This window comes from Carassius carassius, chromosome 10 (genome assembly GCF_963082965.1).
Source record: "Carassius carassius chromosome 10, fCarCar2.1, whole genome shotgun sequence".
Taxonomy (NCBI): Eukaryota; Metazoa; Chordata; class Actinopteri; order Cypriniformes; family Cyprinidae; genus Carassius; species Carassius carassius.
Genome location: NC_081764.1, coordinates 2,079,729 through 2,096,038, shown reverse-complemented (window position 1 = coordinate 2,096,038; position 16,310 = coordinate 2,079,729). Strand labels below are relative to the sequence as shown.

The following is a 16,310-nucleotide window of genomic DNA, read 5'->3' as shown; positions in this document are numbered from 1 at the left end:
CACTGCTGGAAAATTACCATTGGGCACAAAGAGCATTTCTCTGTTGACAGCAAGCTTTTCAAAAGTAGCACTGTATTTTGATGAAAAAACGTTTTTTTTTTGTTTTGTTTTTTGCATGCAACATATAATTCACATTAGTGTCTTTATATTACAGTAAATGATCCACCACTACCCATTTCGGGATGCAAACAGAAATTTAAAAAGCATTAAAAAGTCTACATCCAGTAAGATTTGAGAATGCGTTTGAAGGGAGTTTCTGATGTTCAACAAGGCTGCATTTATTTGAACAAAAATACAGTAAAAATAGTAATATTGTGAAATACTATTACCATTTCAAATACTTGTTTTCTGTTTGAATATTTTTAAAAATGGAATTTATTTTTTGTGTTACAAATCCGAATTTTCATCTTCCAGTCTTCAGTGTTACATGATCCTTCATAAATCATTCTAATATGATTTATTCAATATAAATGATTTAAGGTAAATGTATTTACTGTCACTTTTGATTAGTTTAATGTGTTCTTGTGTTCATTTCTTCCAAACAAACAAGTAATAACTTACTAACCCCAAACGTTTGCATAAATATCTGTAGATGTCAATACTGACCAGTTGCTTGAAATAGACTGCAAATAGTTCTTATATAGATTTATCAGTTAAATGATGCATTATAGTTCAGGTGAGTGGCTCAAAAAACCTGCCATTGAGATTAATTGAGATGCTGACGGAAAGTTGTGTTCACTTAAATTAGAATTCCTTGGATCCATAGCATCAGTTGGAAAAAGTGAAATTATTATGCTTTGATAAAAGATTACGAAAACATATATTTTTTTCTTCTTTGGAATAACATGCATAGCAAAACCAGCCTAAGAGCCTAAGAAAGCACGTGAGGTCAGTTTTGATTTCATGTTGACTTCAAGCTAAACTCAATTTGAAAGGTAAATGTATTGGCAATTAAATTGAGATAAATGGCTATACTTTTCTGAGCGTGCTCAGACGTGAGTCTAAGAGAGTGAAATGGTTTATTACAGCTTGAGAGCGCAAGAAAACGCGTATGGATCCGCACCACTGTGTTGAAAGACACTTTAAAGTATTTGAAAGAGTGTGCTAACAGATTAGAGCACTCCTTGATCTAATGAAAATCCATATTGCAAAACATTTAGCCATGAGAGAGGCATCCGTAATTTAATAAGACACGTAACACAATTTCTGAATTACTGGTAGAGCAAATAGATAATAGAGATGAACTATATAGGCCTTATTTGATAATGTCAAACAAAATGACAAATTTACCCAAGCATATTCTTATATTCATTATTATTACACCTTGTATCATAAATATAAACACACACTGGCATTAACATTAACACCATATTCATGTTTACACCATGCACTGTAATAAATTATACAGCCACAGTCGTACTTTACATACCGCTGCACAAACTAATGGTCACGCTGATGTGCACATCAATGTTAAACCAATCAGTCGTTCCTGAAGGCACAGGAAATAGACTTTATTAGCACTCACCTCCTCTCCTAAGACAACTTTTAGCTCTCATCCACACAGTTAGACTAAGTGGCCTGTCACTGACCATTTCAATTCATATTCGTTGTCCACAGCATCAGAATGACCATGAAAATGCTTAATGTCTGACTGCAACATACACTCAGGTAAGAAGTTTTGTTCAAGCCATTCCTAAAAGACATTCGTTAGTTAAAGAGGCGAAATAGGCAAATTAACATGCATTTATATAAATACAAGCTTGTTGTATACCACCAAGTTTCTCTTTCAAAAACTATTGTGGTTGTACAGTGATATCAGATGGAAATAGCCTACTATTTATTGTCATGGCACTGAATGATCCCCATACTCATTATAGCACATAAAACATGATACTTTTTGTTTATTATTGTGTACATTAAACACCACCAAAGGCAGCTGAAGAACAAAGAAGATTTGGACACGTTTATGTAGCCTTACTTCCAGCTACCAAAGATATATGTTCTAAGAACATTTTATAATGTTCTAAATGTGCTCCGAACATTCAAAACGTATTAAAATATAATAATATTAATATTATTTTTTTTTGCATATATGACCGTCAAAGACAACATTCTATTTTCAAGTGGAACATTCTATTTTATTATTTTTCAAACATTATGGGAACTACTGTACTTTTGAATGTTCTCTTTTGAGGAATGTCTAACTAAAATGTATAAATAATGTTTTTGTGCTAATGTTTTGAGAATTTTATGATAACTGAATGAACATTCGATTTACTGGAAGAATGTTTCTTTATAATTTTGAGAGAACATTGCCTGAACGTTTTTTCCCCCAATTTCCCGGAAGCTGCTCTAGTGCTATTCTTCGAAATAAGCTTCCATGTAAAAACTATGATACTGTAAACATGAATTTCATTTCAAATAACAATATTTTTAGTATTTTTCTTGGTGTGGTTTTGTGTCAGGATAAATAACTGGTGCCCTAAAGAAAAATATTTCTGAAATTATTTTTTATATTTTTTTATTTTAGCTCCACTTCGCCATCTAGTGGTTGGTGTTGAAATAACATCTACCTGAGGTGTAATGTTTTAACTGCTCTCTAGGCGGCGCTATCTGAAAAACAAACGCAGACTTACCGCTGACGCTCTTCATCGAAGCTCCTCGGTTGTTTACAGTTTTCCGTTTAGCTTCAGGTTAAGTTCTCTCATTAAAACCGTTTAAATCGCATTTTCAGCATGGGTTGCGACGGCGGAACCATTCCCAAAAGACACGAACTGGTTAAAGGCCCGAAAAAGGTCGAAAAGGTAAAGACGTCGCGCTAAACGCTGGATTATTATCATAAATTTAGCGTGTAGCATCTTAGCATGTCAATAGCTCGCGAGTTCAACATCTGTTTTGTTTTCTTCAATTACATTAAACTATGCGTGATCGAATGTGTTTTAAATAAACTTTTATTTTCTTGACATAAACATACTGTAGTATTTGGAAATACATGGATTTATTTCAGTGCCATGACATATTTCAAAGTATCATAGTATTACTATCTTTACTTTTTAGTATTATTATGATATTTCTTAAGGTTCTATTGAATTTCTTAAAGTATTAGTGTGTTTGAGTTTGGTCCTCAATACTAAAATACTATGATGTTATTTATTTGATTGTTTACAAACTCTTGCAAAAAAGGGCATTGAGTTTGTGAACATGAAAATAAATACAAATACGCTTTAGGAATTTACACAAAAAAATATATATTTTATGTTAAATATTTTAATAAAAAAGTATAATATTTATAACTTTTGGAATTTAATTCTGTAAATGTGTAGCTTGTTTTTTTATTTTATTTTTTTATTTACAAACTTTTACAACATGCATTTATTTCATCTGTATTAAGGCTTATTGTGAATGCATTTAATATTTGAATTAACTGCACTTTTAAATGCACTAAATATTTTTATGTAGGACCCTCATACACCAGGAAGTTTTGATTTATAGTGTTATTATTGTTAATAAATCCTTTGTTGTTGTTGTTGTTTTCTCTACAGGTGGATAAAACCGCAGAACTTGCTGCTAAATGGAGATATTGTGCATTGAGTCAGGAGAAGCTGAAGCGGCCCATAGTCGCCTGTGAGCTGGGCAGGTACATTACATTACACATTACTGTATGTTTGAATCATAAAAAATGTAAAACGGTTGATATTTATTTATATATTTATAGCAGGGTCAGTGCAACATAATTATTATCAGATGGTCATTATCACAAAATCAAACCCTTCAGGCAGAAACAACACCTCTGCTTCATGCCCTGATCGCCTTTATAGGGTTTATTTTGACTGATAATGACTTTCTACCTTAACCTCTGTTCTTAAGATGTACCTTCATTATTGCATAACAACCAACCATTGTTTAACTGTAGTATCTAACATTAACCTCCATGAATGGATCCTCACGAAGATGCTCCGCAGTTTTCAATAGAATTAGAATTTATTTCAATAAAGCCTCAATAAGAATGTAGAATTCATTGCTCTGGTATATTTGACCATGTTTAAATCCATCTGCAGAATTTCACTCGTGATTCATGCATGTTTATCTGTTTTAAAGAATATTATTGTATTGTTTAGTATGCGTATAGTAAAACTAAGACGGTATTTTGCAGTATATGCATAAAAATGATTTTTCTTCCACCAGACTGTATAATAAAGATGCGATCATTGAGTACTTGTTGGATAAATCAGCGGAGAGGCCGAACTCTGAGGTTGTGGCTCACATCCGTAGCATCAAGGTCAGTAAACGCTGAAAAATGATCATCATACACTGAATGACGTTTCCACATACTTAACTACTGATAATCAGTGTTGGGAAGGTTACTTTGGAAATGTAATAGGTTACAGATTACAAGTTACCCTGTTTAAAATGTAATAGTAGTGTTACTTTTTCAATTACTTTATTAAAGTAATGTAACTAATTACTTTTGAGTACTTTTTGATTACTTTTCTAAATTTGTGAAAATTAAAGAATAATAAATAAAAGCATATGCATCAACTTAAATACAGTTATCTAATAAGCATGTGACGTATTCTGTGTAATAAACTCCTGAAACATTGGTGTTTTTTTTAAACTGCTGTCTCTTTGTACATGATGATAGTTTTCTCAAAATAAGTAAAATGCACATGAAGTGACACAGAGCAGTTCTAGAAATTATGTTTATGTGCTCGTGTACTCCTATACTGAGGCAGCAGAGGTTGAAAACAGTGCGAGCTTCAGTAGGCCTATGTGTAGTAAATGAAACCATGTCTTTGCCATTAATTTACAGGAGGGGCGGACTGGGAAAAAAATTCAGACTGGAATATTCAAACTCATACAAACAAATTCATGGACAAAACTATTTTTTGTATGGACCTGACATAAAAAAGGTTTAAATCTTTAATTTGGGGACATGCAAAATAATTAAAAGTTCTCTCCTGAACTGCACCTTCACTTCCATTTTTCTCTTCAGTCTCTTTATTTTGCCGTTATCCATCTCTCTCATGACTTTAATACTCAAGATTGAACAAAACTATACTTTACAATACAATACTCTACAATACTACAATATCTTTATAGAAAAATCCTAATACTGTACACGCGTCATGTTTTTCCCTTACAAAAATTAACCTTGCTTTTATTAGCCTATATAAAAGTAAAATAACCTTGTTTTGTTTTTGTTTTTTGCAAATGGATTTGTATTTGTTTTTAAATAAATACATTTGTAAAATAATTTTTCATTTTTGGTTACCACATTTAAACAATAGTAACCATTTTCTCTGGATTTATAGTTAAATATTAAAATGTTAATTTTCGTAAGGGTTGTGTTGTTGTCTGTCGTAGCTCCCCCTAAACCTATAAAAAAAATCTGATTTTTTTTTTAGTTAAATTACTACTGTAACATTACAACTGATAATAATGGTGTCCTTTATATAGTATTTTGAGTGATGACTGATGAGCAACGTGCTGCTGCTTGATTAAATACATAAAAAGACAAAAAAAAAGCATCTTTACAGATGAAACTGACCTGAAACCCTGAACAGTAGTTCTGCTTCTCTGCTCCAGCTGTCCACTGTATTCTCTCTCTCTCTCTCTCTCTCGCATTGATTACTCTGAGTCTGATCCAAACCGTTTGGCGGAGGCGCAGAGAGCGCGCGAGTCATGATTAATAACACTTCATGATTTATTAGAGATTGAATTATCAAATGGCGGATTCGCAAATGATCGCTTTAGTACATTCGACAGGCAATTATACAATAACAATATTAAAATAGAGGGCATCATCTGCCAGGCCACCGGGAATTGTCCCGGTTCTCCCGGTGTCCAGTCCGCGCCTGATTTCCACAGACACGCAGAATGTGCAAGTCATATATTGCATCTTTGGGGCTTAATATTCACAGACACTAGTCCATGTCATGTTTTGATTCAAGTGTACTGACCTACTTTTGATTTAGTCATCCAAAATGTGGCATATTCCGTCCGCGTTAGGCATTACGTTTTTATGAATGGATTCTACGAACCAGACTGTGTTTCCGCATCCCGGAAATTATTAGGGCGGTATGTCTCAGAATAGTCAGTGCAATTTGGGAAAGAAATCAGTTAAATCTGTATGTGGATGTGTGTAAATATTCAAATGTAATCCCCTTTGTAATCGTTAAAAATTTCATAAGTAACTGTAATTTAATTACTCATTTTTTCTTAGTAACTGTAACTAATTACAGTTACAATAATTTTGTAATTAAATTACGTAACGCCGTTACATGTAACTAGTTACTCCCCAACACTGCTGATAATGTATGTGATCCGAGAGACAGCATATTTCAAAGAAAATAATTTTACATTATTATTTGTAATGATCAAAAAGCATGTGCAAAGTAACAACTCTGTAGGACAGGGGACTCCCAACTAGATCCTGGAGGGCCAATGCCCTGAAAAGTTTAGCTCCAACTGGCCTTAACACACCTATCTGGAAGATTCTAGTGTGTTTAGTAAGAGCTTGATTAGCTGGTTCAAGTGTGTTTAATTAGGGTTGGAGCTAAACTCTTAAGGACACTGGCCCTCTAGGACCGAGCTGTGGGATCACATTTTTTTTATGTACTTTATTCCCATTTTTATTTACTTTATAATGCTGCTGTTGCTGACATTATGTCTGTGGTTAAAAATTAAAATGCATGCAAAGTTTGGGATATGACGCATGCTTAAGGATAGAAGGGATACGTTTGGCTCTACTGGGCATGCGCTCATAAATACAGCAACATTTTTGTCATACTATACTAGGGCTTGAATAGACTAGTCTGCGCTGTCGGAAACAATCGACTACTCCAACTTGCATTAACCATAATGTATACAAAGTGTTTGCAAGTACGACGTGAATTTTAGGATTTCAATATTCCGTGGAGCTGTTACTTTCTATGACTTTATCTATGTTGCATGTAAAAATAAAATATGTAATGTAATAATTAGGGTTGTGCCTGAAGCCTGAATGGCACGGAAAATGGCTTCAAAAACAAATAACGGACAAGGAATAATTCTGTCTGAGTACTCAGCTGAAGCTGGCACAGTCCGGAGTTTGCTAGATAACAGTTGAGTGTATGATGTATTATTATAGGTGAAATTACTCTTGCAAAGCTCTGATTTCTGAGAGATGCACGGTGCCAGCAATTCGTGTGCATAGAAGCGTGCTTGATTTACATTAGTTACGCACATTTAAATATATGATATAAATATGTATATGAAATATATCAAATAATGTGAAGTGTTTCGCACGTGAGGTACTTTGTAGGGCTGTCAATTTCTAATATTCGTTGAATTTAAAATAAAAATCCACATTCGAATGCAAAAATGTTGCGCAGAAAGAGAGAATGTGAAGAAGGTCTTGTTTACATCAAAACTGAAACCCATTTTCGAGAGGGACATAATCTAGAACCATTGCACTCGCGTCTCACACAACAGAGCCGCATGTTTAGAAAGCCATGTAAAATTAAGGTGGGTTCAATTTTTTTCAAAAACTTATCTCGAGATTTTATGTTGGGTTTTTCCCCATCCCACTGTCACGATCGGTGTTACGGAAAACACAGGAGAGAGAACCAATTGCGAGTACGTCTTTAATAAGGGGTAATCCAAAGAGAATACACAGTCCAGGCATGAGTCGTAACCAAAAACATCCATCCAAACATAAACCAAACGAAGACAAGGCAAGGCAAGGGCAAGAACTGACAGACATGAATTAATGTTCAACATTAAACAAGGACTCCGTGACTAAGACTCAGACAGACCAGGTATAAATACACAAAAGGATATGGGGAAACAGGAGACAGGTGGGGAAACAATCAATTAACTAAACAAGGAGGAAGGTGACCAAATAAGGAGACAGGAAGTGATAATATGATAAACACCGTGGGAACTGAGGACACCTAGTGGGAACCCAGGGAACACAACCCAGACACTGTGACAGTACCCCCCTTCTACGGAGTGGCTCCCAGACGCTCCAAGACAGACACAAAACAGAGACCAGGAGGGAGGAGGACAGGAGGAGGTTCAGGGGGAGGGACGGAGGGCCAGACTAACAGAAAGGAACAGGGACAGACATTGACACAAAAACCAAAGGAAAAAACAACATGAAGCCCCCCAGGGCGGAGCAGAAGACCACCACACCCTTGTGGTCAAGGCCAGAGCCCTCCAGGGCGGAGCGGAAGACCACCACAACCGTGTAGTCAGGGCAAGCGCCCCCCAGGGCGGAGCAGAAGACCACCATGTCCATGTGGTCAGAGCAGAAGCCCCCCAGGGCGGAGCAGAGGACCACCACGTCCTCGTGGTCGACGCCAGAGTCCCCCAGGGCGGAGCGGAAGACCACCACAACCGTGTAGTCAGGGCAAGCGCCCCCCAGGGCGGAGCAGAAGACCACCATGTCCGTGTGGTCAGAGCAGAAGCCCCCCAGGGCGGAGCAGATGACCACCACGCCCCTGTGGTCGATGCCGGAGTCCAACAGGGCGGAGCAGAAGGCCACCCAGTGACTTGACCTGACTCTGAAAGGTCCACGAGGATCTGACTCGACTCTGGAGGGTCAACTGGAACTAGCCCTGACTCTAGACCGGTCTCGGGCACCGCATCGGGAGTGGCCTCGGGCACCGCATCGGGAACGGGCACCGCCTCGGCCTCTGGAACAGCATCGGCCACCGCTTCGGCATCGGGCACCGCCTCGGCATCTGGCACCGCCTCGGCATCTGGCACCGCCTCGGCATCCGGCACCGCCTCAGCATCCGGCACCGCCTCGGCCTCCGGAACAGCATCGGGCACCGCCTCGGTCTCCGGAACAGCATCGGGCACCGCCTCGGCCTCCGGAACAGCATCGGGCACCGCCTCGGCCTCCGGAACAGCATCGGGCACCGCCTCGGCCTCCGGAACAGCATCGGGCACCGCCTCGGCCTCTGGAACAGCATCGGGCACCGCTCCAAGCTGGCGGCCATCTTGTACTGTGGCGCTGGGCTGGCGGCCATCTTGTGCTGTGGCTCTGGGCTGGCAGCCATCTTGTGCTGTGGCTCTGGGCTGGCAGCCATCTTGTGCTGTGGCTCTGGACTGGCAGCCATCTTGTGCTGTGGCTCTGGACTGGCAGCCATCTTGTGCTGTGGCTCTGGACTGGCAGCCATCTTGTGCTGTGGCTCTGGGCTGGCGGCCATCCTGTGCTGTGGCGCTGGGCTGGCGGCCATCCTGTGCTGTGGCGCTGGGCTGGCGGCCATCTTGTGCTGTGGCGCTGGGCTGGCGGCCATCTTGTGCTGTGGCGCTGGGCTGGCGGCCATCTTGTGCTGTGGCGCTGGGCTGGCAGCCATCTTGTGCTGTGGCGCTGGGCTGGCAGCCATCTTGTGCTGTGGCGCTGGGCTGGCAGCCATCTTGTGCTGTGGCGCTGGGCTGGCAGCCATCTTGTGCTGTGGCGCTGGGCTGGCGGCCATCTTGTGCTGAGGCGCTGGCTCAGCAGCCCTGACGTTGACCGTCTTGGGAATCTCTAGAATCTTGGACAGCGTAGCGAAATAATCCAAGAATGAGTCAGCGGCCTTCTTGGGCGTTGGCGCTGAGCTGGCGGCCATCTTGCACCGTGGCGCTGGACTCGCGGCAATCATGGGCAGTGGCGCCACCGTGGCGGACGTGCGCTTCCTCTCCCCTCTCCGTCCGCCATGGTGAGACGGTGGCTCTGATCCATCCCACACGAGACCCGGGTCGAAGGGAGGCCATGGTTGAGAGTGATGCTGGGTCTCCTCTCGACCACTCCCTCCTCGGCGACCTCCCCTGGTCCCCCGGAAAACCACCAGGCGAGTTCCCTCAAAACCGTCTCTCTCCCGCTCTATGGCTGGGGATGAGACATAGGCAGACATACCGCTGGTTCTTACTGTGACGGAGTCCTTCTGTCACGATCGGTGTTACGGAAAACACAGGAGAGAGAACCAATTGCGAGTACGTCTTTAATAAGGGGTAATCCAAAGAGAATACACAGTCCAGGCATGAGTCGTAACCAAAAACATCCATCCAAACATAAACCAAACGAAGACAAGGCAAGGCAAGGGCAAGAACTGACAGACATGAATTAATGTTCAACATTAAACAAGGACTCCGTGACTAAGACTCAGACAGACCAGGTATAAATTAGGGATGGGACGATAACCGGTTTTATTGATAACCGTGATAAAATGTGCTGAAGGTTAGTAATATCGTTTAAAAATGAATTATCATTAAAACCGTGTTTGATTATCGCGGTTTTAATAACTCACTATTAAATCATGTCCAGCCAGCAACAGTCTGACGCAAGCGCAGCGCACAATGTTTTTTTTGTTTTTTTTCGAGAAGGAATGGCGAAAGTCAGTGACTTTTCTATGCTTTTCTATGCTTCTACACTTTTCATTGTAAGGAAGGAAATGCCACAGAATTTAATCTTTCTTTAAATTAAGTGCATAGAGTTGCTTGTTTTATTAGTTGTTTGTTGATTATCAAATATAAAACTTGCTGAAATGTTTTCAGTGTGAGCATCAACTATTTTTGAACACTTTCATCTCGTTTCAACAAAACCGTGATAATATTGATAATCGTGATAATTTTAGTCACTATAATCGTGATATTAAATTTTCATACCGTCCCATCCCTAGTATAAATACACAAAAGGATATGGGGAAACAGGAGACAGGTGGGGAAACAATCAATTAACTAAACAAGGAGGAAGGTGACCAAATAAGGAGACAGGAAGTGATGATATGATAAACACCGTGGGAACTGAGGACACCTAGTGGGAACCCAGGGAACACAACCCAGACACTGTGACACCCACTGCCTCTCATGTTAAAATGAAAGATGTACTCTGTGTGATTGGCTTTCACCCCTTTGTATTAAACTATGCATGCATACATGATGCCGTTTTGTTTATAGTTCTTTAAGCTACTTAATTATAATTGGTTTATAAACATTATTTTAACTATTAGGCACTTTTTTCACAGTCACATTTTCTTATTCTTTGAATAAACGTGCATTAGTAATATTTTGTGGCACCAGAAGAGAAGCCAAAAGCTTTCCTTCCACCTAACTGAAATTATGCATTTTAAATTTGAATATAATTCGAATTTTGATAATATTTATTTACAAATTCGAATTTAGTTTTTCGGCCATTTTGACAGCCCTAGTATCTTACAAGAAAACACGATGTAACCTCACTCTCACTTGAAATGTGTCCCTACATTAAGTCCTTGAGTTTGAGTGTATTGGACCTGGAAAGTGTTTGAAAGGTCCTTGAATTTGAAGTTAATCAAGATGTGTTTTACCCATTTGTCTTCTAGAAGTCATTGAAAATATATGAAAGTATAGTACAATGGCTTATTCTTTCATATATTTTTATAAGTACAGGTCAGAGTAAGTACGTTTTTAGTTAACGTATTATTTTATATATCAACTTTTCTTATAGTTTTAGTTAACTCCATAACTCTGGTGTGTTTGACAGGACGTGAAGGAGCTGAATCTGACAGATAACCCGGCGTGGAAAGGCGAGAGGCGCAACATTAAAGGGGACTGTTATGAGGACATGCACTGCAGCATGTTCATCTGTCCTGTGGTTGGTCTGGAGATGAATGGAAAACACAAGTAAGACCATATCTCTCAGCTCACATGCAATAAGGATTTGGACACTAATGTTGTTGCATAGACCATAGAAAAACTAAAAAACTTTTGCTTACAGTATGTTTAAGTTGTTCATTAGTTAATGCATTAGGTTTCATAAAATAACAATGAACAATTTCTACAGCATGTATTAGTTTATAAATGGTCATTTTTAATTTGTGTTCGTTCATATATTAACCATATTAATTATTCAACTTTAAACAATACATTTATCGGTATATATAGCAATCAACATTAATCTCCATTAATAAATGCAGTTAAAATATTGTTAATTAATAATACTATTTTGAAAATATCAAAAAAAAAAAAAATGTAATCTAAAACCAGTTCTTCTAGAGCTTTTCTCTGAACTAACTTTATTTGGTGACACTTTGCAGTGAGGTTAAACTTGTTAATATTAGTAAATTACATTAATTTCATCATTTGGAAACACATTTGTAAAATTTAAACCATGACCAGTTGTGTGTGTGTGTGTATAATATTCAAATCACTTTTATATTTTGCTATCTAATAACATTCATATGATTTAAAATGTGACTTAAGTGGCTGCTGTACTTTAAAGTTTAAAATAGTGATGCAGCGATCATAATTTTTCATGGCCGATACCGATACTGATTTTTTACAAGCAAACTGTCCAATTCCGATTTCCAATTTTTTTCTTTTTTCTTTAAGCAACAAACAAGAAAGAAGGAAAGTATAAATAAACAAGATGTTTATTTGGTATTTAATAGGCCAAACTGGCTTTTGGCTATTGAAAACAATAACCGTTATCATCTGAAATTAACGGCAGTAACTGCACAGTAAGTACCCTACATTCAGTACGAACATAGATGCTACAGACATCAGCATTTAGCTTTTGTTTCTGAATTGGGTTGAGACTACATTGAACTGGCCTTAAATGAAAAGATTAACTGTAACCATGTGAAATTAAAAGCAATAACTGCATAGTTCTACAATCCAAACAACACAATCAACACACATTCAGTAAGATGTTTCTTAATCAGCATTCAATATTTGTTTTAGTTTTTAATTTTGGTTTTAAATAAAAAAAAATGTATTTACCAGTGAAACTAAAGAGTATGCTATATAATTTATTCCAAAATGTAACAAAGCAACAAATATGCTTCATTGTGAGTGTTTCATTCATCCAATAAAAAAAATAAAATAACTATTAGCTCAAGTTAAAATTTTTTGATGTGAATCATTAACCTGAAAATGTTTTAATTGGATGAATGAAACACTTTTTTTTCAGTGTGATACAGCAGGTGATTGTTAAATCAAATTAAGTCTATGTAATTTTAAGGTAAAATAAAAATAATCATCCTATACAGAACTGACGTTTACTTCTGGCTTCTCAAACGTGTATGCAAGTTCTACTTCACAAAAAAAACAAAAAAAAAGCATTTCAGTTTTGTCACAGTTTAGTCAGTTTCGTTTCTCATCCAACACGTGAGAAGTTGAGCTGAACATCCTCACTGTATCCGCTTGTGCAGGGCGTGACAGATACAGTACGCTCACGTAGCTTCAGTGAGCAGGAAAGGATCTTATTTGTGCACCAGTACAACAACGGCTGTTCACTTCCTGCAATCTGTGTCTCAGACGTGTAGCTCTGCACTTCCAGTGCTGATCGGCTGCCCGTGTCCTGTGCACAGATTTCGAAATAATTCCACACAAATGACACGATAGCGAATGATTACAATGTAGTATGTGCACGCGGGCGCACTTCCGGAAAAATCTCCTGAAAAAAGACCAAAAACCGGCTGATTGCGATCGCATATTTTAAGCAAAAACCGCTCAGTTCCGATTTCTGGCCGGTCACATTGTTAAATGAGCAGTCAAACCGATTACTATTGACATTTAGCTGTTTTTCTGTTGTTGTTGTTGTTGTTGTTGGTTCTTGTGCTGGTAATCTCATTGGGTTTGTTTCCTGCAGGTTTTTGTACCTACAGACCTGTGGGTGTGTTTTCTCAGAACGAGCGCTCAAAGAGGTCAAGACCGAAATCTGCCACAAGGTTGGTGAAAAGCAGTGTTCTCGATTCTCTTACATCATTCACATTTCTGTTTTCTGTTTTGGCACTCATCTCTTCATTTTGTCTTTGTGTAGACGCTTTATTAAACCAGCTATATGTTAATAATCTTCCTAAAACCTTAGACCGTAAATGATCATTTGCATAAGACATATGTAATTCATCGTTTACTTTATGGAAGATTATGTCCACATAGATGATTTTAGTTAAATGTCGATCAGAGGTAATGGTTTTTAATAGAGCTTATCGTATTCAGCATTCAGTTTTTCATAAAGGCTATTTTGTTTGTCTGTAGTCCAACTTTGCAGATTGAGTTTTTTCATAGCACTTTTGTATGTTACAGTGATATTTTTTTAAAATGTATAAAAAAAAAATTATAACAGCTATTTTAAGTTGTAAAACTATATCACACTATTACAGTTTTTGATGTATTTTTGATCAAATAAATGTAGCCTTTGTGAGCAGAATAGACTTCATATCATAAAAACAAATCCTAATTATTCAAATCTTTTGAACAGTAGAGTATAGGTTAATAGAACTAGTTTAACAAACAGTCAGATTTCTATATAAAAGCTATTCTTGCTGTTTGACTCAGTTTACAATAAATCACACTTTCAGATGCTGTACCGCAGACATGCATTGGTTTTCTAACTGTAAGACACACTTTCACACAGTAGTAGTCACTCACATATATCTTGTTTGTCAGTTTCAGATATGGATAATGAGTTATTATCACAGGTGAAGATAAGCTCTGAGTTGAACTCTGGCTGTTTTTCTTTGTCACCTTCTCTGCTGTGTTTTCAATTGGAAGGAGTTTGACCGTGACTAATGAGTGCACTCAGTAGTGAATCATTAACCTCTCAGTCCCCTGCCTCGGTCTAATTGGTTTCAGGCTCAGCTAGCTGGCTTTTCTCTGTGGTATTTTTCTCAATGAATCCAAGCATTTAGGGTGGAAATAGGGAAACAAGTCAAGACGGCAGCATGGTGTGCTGTGCTTGCATGGACAAACATTCAGTAATATTTGAAAATAGTATAAAAACCTTTAATGATTATCCATTTCCAAGCAACTATTTAACTATTATTGGTGCTGTTAATCATAGCTTGTGGTTATGAATTGTGTTACGTGCATCTAGGTTTTGATTTTGATTTGATTTTGATTTTTTTTTTGATTCTGTCTTTAACAGCAGGGAAAGCTGATTAGATTGGATGCTACATCGTTTTTTTTTTTTTTTTTTTTTTTTTTTTTTTTTGCAGTATTGTTTAGAACAGAGGTGCTTAAATCATTTAATACAAATGGCCAGAAAGCAAACATGAGGACCATGAGCCAAAATAAGTATTGAAATGTATTTATTAAATTTTTTACATAATAACTGTCAAATAAAATCAGATTTAATCACATTTTTTACGATTCAATGCAAAATAAATAAACACCAGAAAATATAAATTAGAAATAAGGATATGCTTCAGTGGCATGTTTTTTTCCTATACTAAGATATCTTTTGCATGCGAGTTCTGCTCACCTGCTTTCCATCCTCCAGGTGAAAATGATCATAAAGAAGAAACACATCTCTCCTCAAAAACACATGAATTGAGAAAACATTTATGTCTCTGTTTGCAAATGGATGACACATGAATGGAAGTGTACACCGTCAGCTGTAGTGCCACTTTGACTAAATGGCTAATAGTGGTCATTATGTAAATGTTTAAAATAAGAAATGGATATTATACATATACAAATAATGGCTAACATATGTCTCTCTGTCTATGTCAAATAATTTACATTGCTGTTACCAAAGTTGGTACTAAAGTTACTAAAGAGTCACATTTATTAAGATCACAGTGGAAATGAAAGTGCTTGATGTGTTCGGTTGGGGGTTCAACGATTCAATACAGTTGACAGCACTGAAAATAAAGCACAGAGACTACAGAATATGATCAGTGTTGAAATCACAATTGACTTGAGCAGATGTTCATGTGTACATAGTTTTCATGAACATTTACAAATTGATAATATATGGAATACATTATGAAAGTATTATAATGACATGCCATAACGACGGTCCCTAAACAAGTGAGTAAGGATTGGCTTTGCAAGTAAAAAATAAAATCACAATATTTTCAAAATGTTTGGTCAGTTACTGTGTATATCACAGGATAGCACCCTTTGACTGTTGTTAAAAAGTATTATTTATAATAATATATTACCATATTATTATATATGTGTATATATATATATATGCAGTACAGACCAAAAGTTTGGAAACATTACTATGTTTAATGTTTTTGAAAGAAGTTTCTTCTGCTCATCAAGCCTGCATTTATTTGATCAAAAATACAGAAAAAACAGTAATATTGTGAAAAATTATTACAACTTAAAATAGTAGTTTTCTATTTAAATATACTTTAAAAAATAATTTATTCCTGTGATGCAAAGCTGAATTTTCAGCATCATTACTCCAGCCTTCAGTGTCACATGTAACATCAGTCTATCACATGATCATTTAGAAATCATTCTAATATTCTGATTTATTATGAGTGTTGGAAACAGTTCTGCTGTCTCATATATTTGATCAATAAAAGGTTAAAAACAACTGCATTTATTCAAAATAAAAT

The 16,310-nt window shown here is 37.3% G+C and overlaps 1 protein-coding gene across 2 annotated transcripts in view; it reads left to right on the top strand.

Annotated features, from left to right (window-relative positions):
- The first annotated feature begins 2,610 nt into the window (after positions 1-2,610).
- LOC132151503 (replication termination factor 2-like) overlaps positions 2,611-16,310 on the top strand; it is a 33,693-nt gene continuing 19,993 nt past the window's right edge. For both annotated transcript variants that reach the window (XM_059559639.1, XM_059559638.1), the window contains exons 1-5: positions 2,611-2,804; positions 3,543-3,637; positions 4,186-4,279; positions 11,495-11,634; positions 13,604-13,682. In XM_059559639.1, coding sequence (XP_059415622.1) covers positions 2,736-2,804; positions 3,543-3,637; positions 4,186-4,279; positions 11,495-11,634; positions 13,604-13,682 — 477 coding nt within the window. In that variant the 5' untranslated portion in view covers positions 2,611-2,735. The remainder of the gene's footprint in view (positions 2,805-3,542; positions 3,638-4,185; positions 4,280-11,494; positions 11,635-13,603; positions 13,683-16,310) is intronic.